General features: G+C 36.8%; 1 protein-coding gene across 1 annotated transcript in view; it reads left to right on the plus strand.

The window, feature by feature from the left end:
- Nucleotides 1–12,606, plus strand: part of cerk (ceramide kinase) — a 38,516-nt gene that overhangs the window by 21,094 nt on the left and 4,816 nt on the right. Inside the window, exons 7-12 of the mRNA XM_077233942.1 lie at nt 2,094–2,168; nt 3,626–3,778; nt 3,867–3,972; nt 4,753–4,823; nt 8,113–8,318; nt 9,320–9,546. Of these exons, the coding sequence (XP_077090057.1) occupies nt 2,094–2,168; nt 3,626–3,778; nt 3,867–3,972; nt 4,753–4,823; nt 8,113–8,318; nt 9,320–9,546 (838 nt within the window). The remainder of the gene's footprint in view (nt 1–2,093; nt 2,169–3,625; nt 3,779–3,866; nt 3,973–4,752; nt 4,824–8,112; nt 8,319–9,319; nt 9,547–12,606) is intronic.

A 12,606-nucleotide genomic window follows, 5' to 3' on the forward strand; every position in this document is an offset into this window, starting at 1 on the left:
AAATAGAGATACTGTAAGTGCAGTATGTGCAGTGCAAGTCTGTCATATAATCTACATAAAATTATTATTAGAACATCGTTAGAATTGTTTGATTGGGACATGATGAGACTTTTGTTTTTGTATTCAGGGTCTCAAAAATCATTTAAAAATTTGGATTTAGATTTATCGGCTTTCAAATATAAAGAATTATCGGTATCGGCCAACATTTTCGTATCGTGCATCCCTAGGTTAAATGCCTCCCGATTGACACCCTAAGGACCTTTTTACACAGTTTTCGCTTCGGGCTGAAGAGATATTCAGGACACACTCTCAGACCCTTAATTTTGTACCATTTTAGGAGGAGGAAACTTGTGGCTTCAACAACCAGATGCATTTAAACTTGTCCATTTTCAACATTCATCGAGCACAAGAAGAATAAGTAGAGACCTTTTCAAAAGCTCTGACAGCAGTTGATATCTTAATGACTGTGGCCTATCGAATCGTGTTTTCTGATATTACTGTTTGCCATATAAACCTGACAATGTCGAACTCTTAAGAGTCCATGTTGTTATCAGTCACGTTATCAGCGTGTGTAATTCTGTCTATTTATGGCCTTATCTCACGTTGTCCAGACACGCAAGGACAAGTGACTGTTTCCAAGAACATCTCCTGGTCCTTTATCTTGCACTGGTGACAACAGATCTGAACAACAGGGGAATTTGAGACGCATATTTGACTTCAATGTCTAATAGATGAAAGTATCATTATGTATCATGTTAATAACGTTTTTTGGCCATCTAGCATGGAAATACCCCATTTCTTTTTTATTTGTACCATGGTTTTACCATGTACCAAGTTGTTACTATGGGATGTTTTTGTTTTTTACATTTACTAATGCCGCTTTTGACATGTTGACTGAAAACACTGATAAAACCTAAAAGTATTAACATGCTGTTTTTAACATAATAATAATAATACCCTTTTTTAAATGTATTGCAAAGTAATACTATAGACTTATGTCGTGATAATACAACTTATTGTGCAGTTTTTGGACGCAAATTGTGATAATCAGATTGAGTTGTTCTATTTGTTTTTATATATATCAAGGTAATACCAAGTTTTTATAATGTTTAATATAATTGAATACAAATAATTCCATGTGACATTTTCTTGATTTGATTATTTAAATAATTTAGTATCTTTTTTAAAATATTTTAATAAATGATTACTTTGATCATTTGTTTATTTTAATTATTTAATTCCATTTACATGTACATTTAATATTAATATATTTTTGAATATTTAACATTATAATACCAAGGTTTCACCATGTTTTTTATAACACTTAATACATATCATACCATGTACATTTTCTTGATTTAATTGTAATCAAATTATTAATTAAAAATCAAAGGTTAATATAAATTCTACAATTTATTTTATTTTACTTTATTTTGTTTAAAGAATATTGTTGTACTACTAAAAAAAAAAAAGTACAATATAAATAGCATGGTATATGAATATGGCAATTGTTCAGTACCATGTTATATATCAAAGTACCATGGTATCCAACACTATCACTGTGTAATGGTACCGCCACAGTATGGTTTTATCATGAAATATATTGATCCAAAATTCAAAAACAGTGTTTATTTTATTTTTGTCCCCTTCATGAAAACAATAGTGGAAATGTGAATTAATTAGTCCGGCACATTGCAGTCTTGTGTGTTTTTAAACCTTCAACCTCATGCTTATAAGCAATTTGAGGAAGAGGAATTAGATTAACAGACCAGCATATAAGAGATAGAAAGAGGGCTGAACTCATCTGAAATCTCATCTCTCTATATAACAGTGCCCTGCAATGCTTCAGCTACAATCATTTCAAGATCGAAAAACTTTATTCTCACAAGGGCTGAATGGAGCAAAACCTCCATTGGCTTGTGATGTTTGGTTAGCGTTCACAATTGAAGGTTAGATTGCGGCTGCCCCCGTATGCTACTGAAATTGAAAAAGAAAGTGTGATTTTCATACGTTAACCTTCAGAGTGAATTATGAGAGGATAGATTTAGGCCATTTCTGAACCCCTGACCCATGAAATGTGTTTTTTGAAACAGGTTCGACTGACTGTGTATGCTACGCCACAGTTGGCTCAAATGACCCTGTCACCTCAGCACTTCACATTGTTGTGGGTAAGTGGGCATCTCTATATCTGCCTATGATACATGTATAGTACGTATATTTATGTTTATTTCTCTATAGCATTTGACAGTTAGGGATGAGCAGTATATATTATGCAAGGGTAGAAATGTGTCAACTAGTAGAGATTCTGCTATTATGGTTTTAACTCAAGTAGGCAACTTGTCAATCATTAGTAAAGAATGATTGACAATCTGTTTTTTTTTTTGTTTTTTTTTAGTTCGTGTCCACCAAGTTCCAAATGAAAAGAGATGATAATATTTTCATTAAGTCATTGACTTATTTTTTTTTTTTTTTTAGCATATCTTCCCTTGGCTTGTGACTTCAAACTGATTTCAAGCACTGGTCCACTGATTTGTAATAAATAGTAATATAAATACTTTACAATAAAAATGTCCTCGTTACCATCATTGGGGGAGATGTGTTTAGTTATTTTATTAATTGAATATGTATGCACTTCCAGTCAAACTGTTTTGATCCATAAGATTTTTAAAAGAAGTCTCTTCTGCTTTTTTTGTTTTGTTTTGTTTAATATTGTTAAATATTGTAGACAATTTAAAATAACTTTTCTATGTTAATATATTTTAAAATGTAATTTATTCCTGTGATCAAAGCTAAATTTTCAGCATCATTACTCCACGTCTTCAGTGTCACATGATCCTTCAGAAATCATTCTAATATGCGTATTTGATGCTAAAAAAAACATTCATTATTATTATCAATATTGAAAACAAGTTTTCAGGATTCTTTGAATTGTACGTTCAAAAGAACAGCATTTATTTGAAATAGAATATTTTGTAACATTATAAATGTAACTTTTGATCAATTTAATTAGTCCTTGATGAATTAAAGTATTGATTACTTTTAATTCTTTCCCCAAAAAATAAGATAAAAATTATTACTGACCCCAAACTTTTGAACTGTAGCGTTACAAAAGCTTTCTGTTTCAGATAAATGCTGTTCTTTCGAACTTTCTATTCATCAAAGTAAAAAAAAAATTAAATAACTGTTTTCAACATTGATAATAATGAGAAATGTTTTTTGAGCAGCAAATCATCATATTAGAATGATTTCTAAAGGATCATGTGACAGTTAAGACTAGAGTAATGATGCTGAAAATTCAGCTTTGATCACAGGAATAAATTACACTTTACTATATATTAAAATAGAAATAAAACAGCTGTTTTAAATTGTAGTAATATTTCACAATATATAAAAATAAAATAAATGAAGCATTGGTGAGCATAAGAGACTGATATTAAAAATATTACCGAGCAAAGCATTACATCAGGTTGAAAATAATGTCAGGATTTTCCTAAAATTATATTTTTGGAGAGATGGAGATCTAATTTTCCAGTAATATGCACTATTCTCAGATGTGACATACTAGCACAGAATACTGACGTCATCAGTTTGTGTTTCCTGAAATCCATCCTGACTTTTACCACAGGTGATTCTCAGCCAATGGACCTCTGCTCAGTGCACAATGAAGACCGCTTCCTGCGCTACTCTGTGTCACTGTTGGGTTACGGGTTCTACGGAGACGTGCTGACAGACAGCGAGAGGAAGCGCTGGATGGGCCCGGCCCGTTACGATATCTCAGGTACACAGGAAAATCTCTCAAGACTGAAATGGGCATTTCTTGTCTGCCTGCAATTTGCAATGGAATTTTTTATTCTTTTTTTCCACAGGTGTTAAAACGTTTCTGTCACATCGCTACTATGAGGGAACCGTGTCCTTCTTACCTGCTGAAGGAAACCTGGGAACTCCAAGAGACAAAATGCAGTGTCTGTCTGGGTAAATGCTGTACTGTGTCTTTTGCTTAGTCATAATACAATCCCATTAATATGAATCAGGGAGCAAACATGAACACAACATGACAGAACCTGTCAAATTAACCAACTAAGGCTGATCATCTGATGTGTTTCTAGTATTGTACACTAGGGCTTGGTGATGATTATACACTACAGTTTGGAGACAGTACATTTTTAAAATGTTTTTTTAAGAAGTCTATTGTGCCGATTCATTTTCAGCATCATTACTCCAGTCTTCAGTGTCACATGATCCTACGGAAATCATTCGAATATGCAGATTAGATGCTCAAGAAACATGTCTTGTTTTTATCAGTGTTGGAAACCGACATTTCGTTTTGTATCTTATTTTGATACATGTAGTTAGTTACATTATAAATGTCTTTACTGTAATTTTTAAACAATATAATGAGTCCTTGCTGAATAAAAGTATTAATAAAAATTAAAACATTGGCTGACCCCTAAATACAGTCTAAATATTTTAATATAACAACTAAATATCATTGTTCCTGCTTATATTTTTAAACCATGACTTGATTCGTTTAAAATAGAAATATACTTGTGTGTGTTAAACATTTTGGATATAATTGGCTATAATTGATGTTTGGTTAAATTGATGGTTCCTTCGATAATTGTGTATACAAACGCACTACAATAATGGTTTTATATTTTTTATGTATATTTATAAAAAAAAAACATTTTTGAATTGCGTTTTTGGCTATATTTTGTTCTCTGTTGGCAACATCTGTTTCTGTTTGACTTGCAGGTGTAGTATCTGTCGGCAAACCTCGTCTGACAGACTGGTCAGCAAAGATGAAGACAGTGTTTCTGATGCTGGTGAGGAGCGTTTGGGAATACTCTCTATGCCAATGTTTAACTGAGCTCGGGCATTGACAGGAAGTCTCATATCTGCTCTGTGGTAAATGCGCCCACCCACAGTACAGGCCAACAAAGTGCATTTTCAGCCATGATTTGTAATGCCCCCATCTGTCGGCTCGACTGGCACGCTGTTTGTGAACATTAGGCCAAATGGTTCAAGCTGCCGCCCGGCTGATCATTTAGAGAGTGCACACATACACACACAGCATATTATCTCTGCCTCACAGCAGCCTCCGAACAACTGGCACCTCCGTTACCCAGCATTCTGTGTGTTTACCCTGAGCACTGATAAGTGCTGTTTACAGAAACGCACTCTCTGCCCTCACAGTCCCAAATTGGCATTTGTGCGTGATGATTTCCTGAATGCTTTTAGACCGCGTGGCATAACTAGATTCTTGTGGGAAGAATGATGTAAACAGGACAAAGAGAGTCAAGGGCCCTTCATGAGTGAGCCAGAGCCACAGCTATACATGCCTTGAGATTTACAGTCACCTTACTTTGTTTTTCATTTTTTCCAATTTAAAATGCGAGTGATTTGCCTGTGAAAAACTATGGCTAATGTGTTCTGAGTTGTAGGGTGTTCTGGTTTGTTGCTTAGACATTCATAGCCATCCACAGTCTTGGAAAAGCTGAAAATATTGGGGGGGGTTTATTTAGTTTGTTTGTTTGTTTTAATCCAAATAGTGAAAATGCATTCATTGTCCAGATGGCCAGAGAATTCACTTACTATCAGTGTTGGGGAAAGTTACTTTTTAGAAGTAATGTTACAATCAGGATTTGAATTTTACTTTTTCACCCACTGGCCAATTTGGCTACTAAATTAAGTTACCGGCAATTCAGAACTTCTACTAGCCTTCAGAACTATATATATATATATATATATATATATATATATATATATATATATATATATATATATATATATATATACTGTATATATTAAATTTGGATTTCATACATTGATTTCTTATTCAAACAATATCCTGTCATCCAGCCATCTCCTCCCTTCCTCATTCATTCCCATCCTTTTCTCCAAAAATGTGTTTTAGGTGGAGAGATCAATACAGTCATGGACAAAGAACATGTCGGATGTTGGAAAATAACAATGTATTTTCTGTAAATCAAATGCTTTTTAATCTTAGCTTTTGCTTCAATGCAACTGAACAAGCCTGTTGTTATTTGTTGCGTAGTGACAGGCATGTTCAAGTAAGCCAGATATGCGCAGATTCTGCACAACACGTTGAATTTAATATATCATGATGACTCACGAGTTGAGTATTTCTGCTAAATATGAGCAGATTTGGCTTACACGAATTTCCCCAGCAAAGCGAGTAAACATAATAAGTAACATGCCAAATTGTTTAGTGATTTGACAGCGTTACCTGCCACTGTTGGATTTTACCCGCATCGGGTGTTCATTTCAAACCCTAGTTAAAACAAGGGGCCTTACTCCCTAAAAAAAGTAATTTGCAATACTTAGTTACTCTTTATGTAAAGTCATGTGTTATGTTACACCTGCGTGCACCGTGCACCTGAGACCCGCAGTGACGGATTAATTGACAGCTGCTGTCAGACTCTAAAATGGAGAGTGACTGGAGTGACGCAAGTAGCTTTGCAACAGAGCTGTCATTGTAAGTCGAGGATGTTGAATTGTCTGTGGACACAGGGCCAGAGCCATATCAATTCGAGCCGCTGGCTCAAACTGCGGTCTTAACTCCCGCATCGCGATTGGCATCCAATGAGTTCTATCGAGTTGATGTCAATAGCACGCGCTCTCTGTAGGCATATTCATGTTTTGCCGCTATGTGAAAAAATCCAGCAAAATGTCCCGTGCGTTTGTTGACCCCAGAGGATTAACTTTAGCCTAACCATAAATTGTGATTAAAATATATATGATCACTCAAGACGCCGCTGCAAAGTAGAGTTTGGGGAGGTAGTCTAATATGTAGTCATTGTTCATTGCCGAAGTATTTTTTGGCACACAGTGCCGCGACAAATCAATCACTGCTTTAGACTGGCTGCCTGCACATTCATTCACTGAGCTCGCGGCTGCTGCAACTTGTGCTCTCTTCACGACTCAAACTCCACGGACAGTTTTTAATGTTTTATCGGACAATAACTAGGCCTACTCAAGATTTTGCTTTAGAATAATTTTCGGGACAATCAGGGCAGGATTCGGGATTTGAGACAACAGCTTAGATTTCGGGACTGTCGAAACAGTGGTTTTGACGAAACCAGATGTTTTTTGTACTGCCAAGGGCGTGGTAGCTCGTACCAAGGGCGTGGTGAGCTGGAACCTGCTTACGTCACCTCCCACCCCTTACGTCACGAACCACCCCAAACATCCAATAGGAAAATTCAACTGCAGTAGCCACCTTTCAACCTGAAGAGGGCAGCTCTCAGATGTTTTTACACCATATATTGTAGAATTAAATCACTTTATACCCAAATGTTAAAAAAAGTTACTCGAATCAAAGAACAGCACTAATAAAGCCAATAAAGTTGGTTTAGGGATTAGTTACCCTTTAATAAGAATTTATTTGGCCAAATGTAAAGGCCCCTCAACCTCAAAAGTGAAATGAATTAGCCTCTGGTTGAATGAAAAAGCAAATCACTCCTTTACAGTGTTGGGTTTATTTGAGCGGCGCCCTCTACTCTTCAACATTCTTCCTTCAGCAATAAAAACAAACGAATTTAACACAAATGTGATGTTTAGCTAAAGTCATTTTTGCTTTTTCGTATGGTTGAATTGGATCATCGAAGGTCAGCAGCAAAGACATTGGTTAATGAAGTGAGATTAAATGCATAAAGTATATTTGTGTCATGTAATATATTTAATTGTCCCAGGTTTGTGTAATATTCTGATTTTGCATTTCACTGTTCCTATTTGTTTTGAGGAATACTGAATGTTTTTGTGCAAGTGCGATGAGTAAATTCATGCTCACATTTTGTCTAGAACTACAATAAGCATCATGTTCACACAACGCACTTAACGCCTCTTCACTTACTCCCGATTCTCTCAACATGGAGATAGGAGAGCTGTCAGTCAATAAATGGAAAACAAAGGAACTTGCGTAATTCATTTGAAAAAGTAACTCAAATATTTTGTTGTAAATTTAAAAGTAATGTTTTCCTTTACTAGTTATTTGAAAAAAGTAATCTGATTACGTAACTCGCATTACTTGTAATCCGTTACCCCCAAAACTGCTTACTATACTAGAAGTCACATGATGTTGTTGTATTTCAGAGTGTCGGGACACGTGGACAGTCATCAGGGGCAAGTTCTTGGCCATCAATGCCGCCAGCATGAGTTGTGCGTGTCCTCGCAGTCCTAAAGGTCTGTCGCCATCAGCACACCTTGCAGACGGTACTACTGACCTCATCCTGGTCAGGAAGTGCTCCCGAATCGACTTCCTGCGCCACCTGCTGCGGCACACCAATAAGGATGACCAGGTACCTGCTTTATCTACAACAGTAAATATCAGTAGAATTATTGTTTTAATGAAAGAGACTAATCAAAGCCTGGGGAAAAAACGGCACTTTATTTTACCAACTCACTTCAAAAAAAGTATCCCCGCTGTCCACCAAATGCTTACTATACATGTTATATTAATATAGATTCATATGTATTTTTAATTAAGAGCAGGGAATCTTGTTCTTTGAAGTACGTTATCACAGCAGGGTTCCCATGGTCATGGAGAACCTTGAAAGTCATGGCAATTTGTCTAGTCTTTTTCTATTTATGTTTAACTACTAAAATATTAAAATGTCTAGAAATGGCTCTTTTGTGAGTACAGTCTCTACCAAAACACTCCCATCTTTACCCATTAATCACAAATATTTGGAAAAGTCATAGAAATGTATTAGCATTTGAACATTGTAACAGTCCACATTTCAAATGCCCCTAGTAATTTATTTATTTATTATTTAAAAGTAAGATTTATATTTAGGATAGAACTAGCCTAAATCAGTGCATTGATGTTACAGACCTTAATGATTACAGTGATTGTAAGAATACACAATATATTAGTTTATTTCTCATCAAAGAAACAATTCTTGACATTTTCGTTTGTAAATAAATACACAGTATACAGATACAGATCCCAAAATTCCTTAAAAAATACAAATTGCACCAAATTTCAGATTTCAAGTTCATTCACATTTGTTAAATGAATCCTTGTCAGAACAAACACTTAAATTGATTAAAAATACAGTTAAATACAGTTAAAACAGTAAATATTTGATATTTTTCAAGATTCTTTGATGAATAGAAAGTTAAAAAGACCAGCATTTATTTGAAATATAAATATTTTGAAACATTAGAAATGCCCCTTTTTGTCAATTTCATCTGTCTTTGCTCAATGAAAGTATTATTCTCTCCCTCTCTTAAAAAAACCTTTTGAACGGTAGTGTTTAGTGATATTTGACTTGTTCTTCTCTTTTTCTTTAAACAGTTTGATCACTCTTTCGTGGAGGTGTACCGGGTCAAGCAGTTCCGATTCACCCCCAGACATCAGGAGTGTGATTCCGAAGTGGACCTGAGAGAGAGAGAGAACGGAGCGGGAGGCAAGCGATTCCTCAGTCAGATCTGCAGAGAGCACAGAGCATGTGGCTGTATGCCTTCCCAGAGCAACTGGAACTGTGACGGAGAGATCCTTCCACACACAGCCATTCAAGTCCGGTAGGACACGCCCCTGTCCAGATACACCAATACTTACTTCTACATTTAGGCAGATACTTGTATCCAAAGCGCCTTGCATCCCAGACAGCAACATAGTGTCGGCCCAGATACGGGCCACATCTGGTACATGTGGATTCTACACATACCAGATGTGGGCCGGATTTGGGCCGACACTATGTTGCTGTCTGGGATTTCATTCTGGATATACCTGCTTATGAATTGGTGCACTAAAAATCTCCAAATGCTCCAGGCGAAACTGCGGTCTTCCGACCTTTCACTATCATGTCAATTGATTTTGATTAATATGCACGAGGGAGATAGAGCAAGACAGCACTCGTGTTGTTTGAAGACGTGAGAGTGTGCGCCCTGTCAAGCGCAGCTGTCATTCTATTACATCACTCACCGATCAAAAAAGGCTTTGACGGGACACAAATTTGCTTTGGCGGCCGCCAAAAAGCGGACGATCTGACGCGTTTAAGAAGATTAAATACAACCCAAAACTAAAAAACAGACCCGGCCTCTATTTGAGACCTGCCTTTATTTACCCAAACCTGTCGCCACACCAGGCGTGTAAAAGAGACAGGCGTCTATTTGGGACTCGGCTATTATTAGAAGTTTTACAGTACACTAATCCAGATACATTTGGAATCTTTTTCTGTACATTTTGGCATTTTGCCACACTGAGGCAGCAAAAGAGTGTCAATCCCATTGAACCCCACATGTTAAAGGGACAGTTCACCCAAAAATGAAAATTCTGTCAGTAATTACTCGCCTTCATATTGTTCCAACCTCGTAAGACCTTCGTTCATTTTCGGAACACGAATTAAGATATTTTTGATGAAATCTGAGAGCTGGATCACTCCTCCATACTCCTCCATAGGCTTCTTCAGGGATTGAAACTTCCCAGCCCCGAAAAGTTATTAAAGACATCGTTAAAATAGTCCAAGTGACTACAGTGGCTCAATCTTAGGTTTATCAAGCGACGAGAATACTTTTTGTGCGCAAAAACGAACAAAAATAACGACTTTATTTCAACTATTCATTTCCTTCTCTGTGGAACTCTAGTCAGTTAACTTAAGTATGATTGCGTAGAGCCACGTCACACGTAGGCTCACTATTGGCCGACGCTGGTCATGTGTGTGATACGTGTGACGTACAACAACAGAAGCTTATGCCATTACACTAGTGAACTGACTCGAGGCCCACAGAGAAGGAAATGAATAGTTGAAATAAAGTCTTTATTTTTGTTTGTTTTTGCGCACAAAAAGTATTCTCGTCGTTTGAGAAAACTTAAGATTGAGCCACTGTAGTCACTTGGACTATTTTAACGATGTCTTTAATAACTTTTCGGGGCTGGCAAGTTTCAATCCCTTAGAAGCCTATGGAGGAGTGATCCAGCTCTCAGATTTCATCAAAAATATCTTAATTTGTGTTCCGAAGATTGGGATGGAACAACATGAGTAAATACTGACAGAATTTTCATTTTTGGGTGAACTATCCCTTTAAAATACCCAGCTTTACAGCAGAAAAAAATGTGTTTGTAGTCTGCTGAAAAAAGTCGTTTTGGTCTATATAGCTAATTTTCATGACAACTGTGATGGGGGAGGGAGGGGGGGGGGTATTTTTCTAAATTATATTAAGCCTTAAAGTTCTGCATAATTAAGGGCGTGGTCACTTGAGTGACAGGTGCTGTCACTACTAGCCGTTTGTCTGCTTTCTGTTAGCCGTCATCTCAGCTAATGCCGCCTCTTTGCCCATTTTCGTTTATCTGGGACTGACGCGCTGCCAAGATGGCTACGGTCGGCTCCGCCCACTATGGGCTTCAAAAATGCCCTTTTAAAAAAAAAAAACTACGGGTGACGTCACGGACTCTATGTCCATTGAAATACAGGCTATGGTTTAACCGCTATGTGCCTGTTATGTGCTATTCACTTTCACAGTGTTGATAGAGATAAATGTTGCGTCTACAGTCTTCATATTAACGATTAATCGTCGCTTGATTAATTGTAGATGATGATAATTTAATGTATCAATGGTCAATTAAGCAAGGTCATCATTAGAGTGCATAGTTTTGAGGTGTGTGCAGCGTGTGCAGTAGACACACAAGGAATAATGACGCGAGCGTGGCGTAGTTACGTATTCTAAATGTATTAATATCTTCTAGCCATTCAATGGATTAGGCAGGCTAGCCATTTATTTTGAAAAATAATTAACCAAGGGTCCAAAAAAACGTCCAAACAAATAATTTAACTTAAACATAAGAACTACTCACTTGTGTAAAAGACACAATAAAAGTACATAGAATAAACAACAATTAATAAGAGCCTGGTTGATGAGTGATGATCTTTCAGCGCATGGTAAATCAAGCTGTCAATCTGAGCAATCAAACCAATCCAAGTGCGCTCCAGCTGTAAAACAGAGCCCGATTGGTCTCGACACACACCTGAGATCCAGTTTCCACTGGAACTTTCGAATGACTTTGAAAAACACTGCGACGCGATCGGATCACGGAAGTTCTATAACTTTAGAACTAAAGAACTATCATGTCACTCCGTGATTGAGCTCGTTCAAGACCACCTGCTCTAAATAAAGATATGCGATCTTCTATGGTTTACCAATGTTACAAACCAAAACCTGGCGCAAAAGCATTTTGCAATAGGGGCTTTTGCACCAGGTAGTTCTAGGAACTAGCCACCACGGTGTTTCCCAGAGAGCTAATGGAACATTTTCCTGGTTTGCATTCGCACCGCCAGTAGGAACTCTGAAGTGACGTAAGAAGTGACGTTGTTGTTGTGACTTATATTTTGACGGCTTTGAAAACGCCAGAGCCTGAGCACATTTTTATTGATTGCCTTCTCTGTGTTCATTCGTTTACAATATGTCTAACAGCCCTGTCTGATACGTTATTTGATAGAACTGTTAAACATAGAAAGTAGACCGTATATGTAAAGGCATTAGCGTATTTAACATAATGTAGAGTGTTGCTAGCTGAGCAGAAATACATAATTATGTTTCACTTGGTCCCCTCAAAGCTGCGTTGGATTTTCTCCTCAGTGTAAA

The sequence above is a fragment of the Siphateles boraxobius genome, unplaced genomic scaffold, assembly GCF_051911475.1.
Source record: "Siphateles boraxobius isolate OS27281-9 unplaced genomic scaffold, OSU_SipBor_1 19, whole genome shotgun sequence".
NCBI lineage: Eukaryota > Metazoa > Chordata > Actinopteri > Cypriniformes > Leuciscidae > Siphateles > Siphateles boraxobius.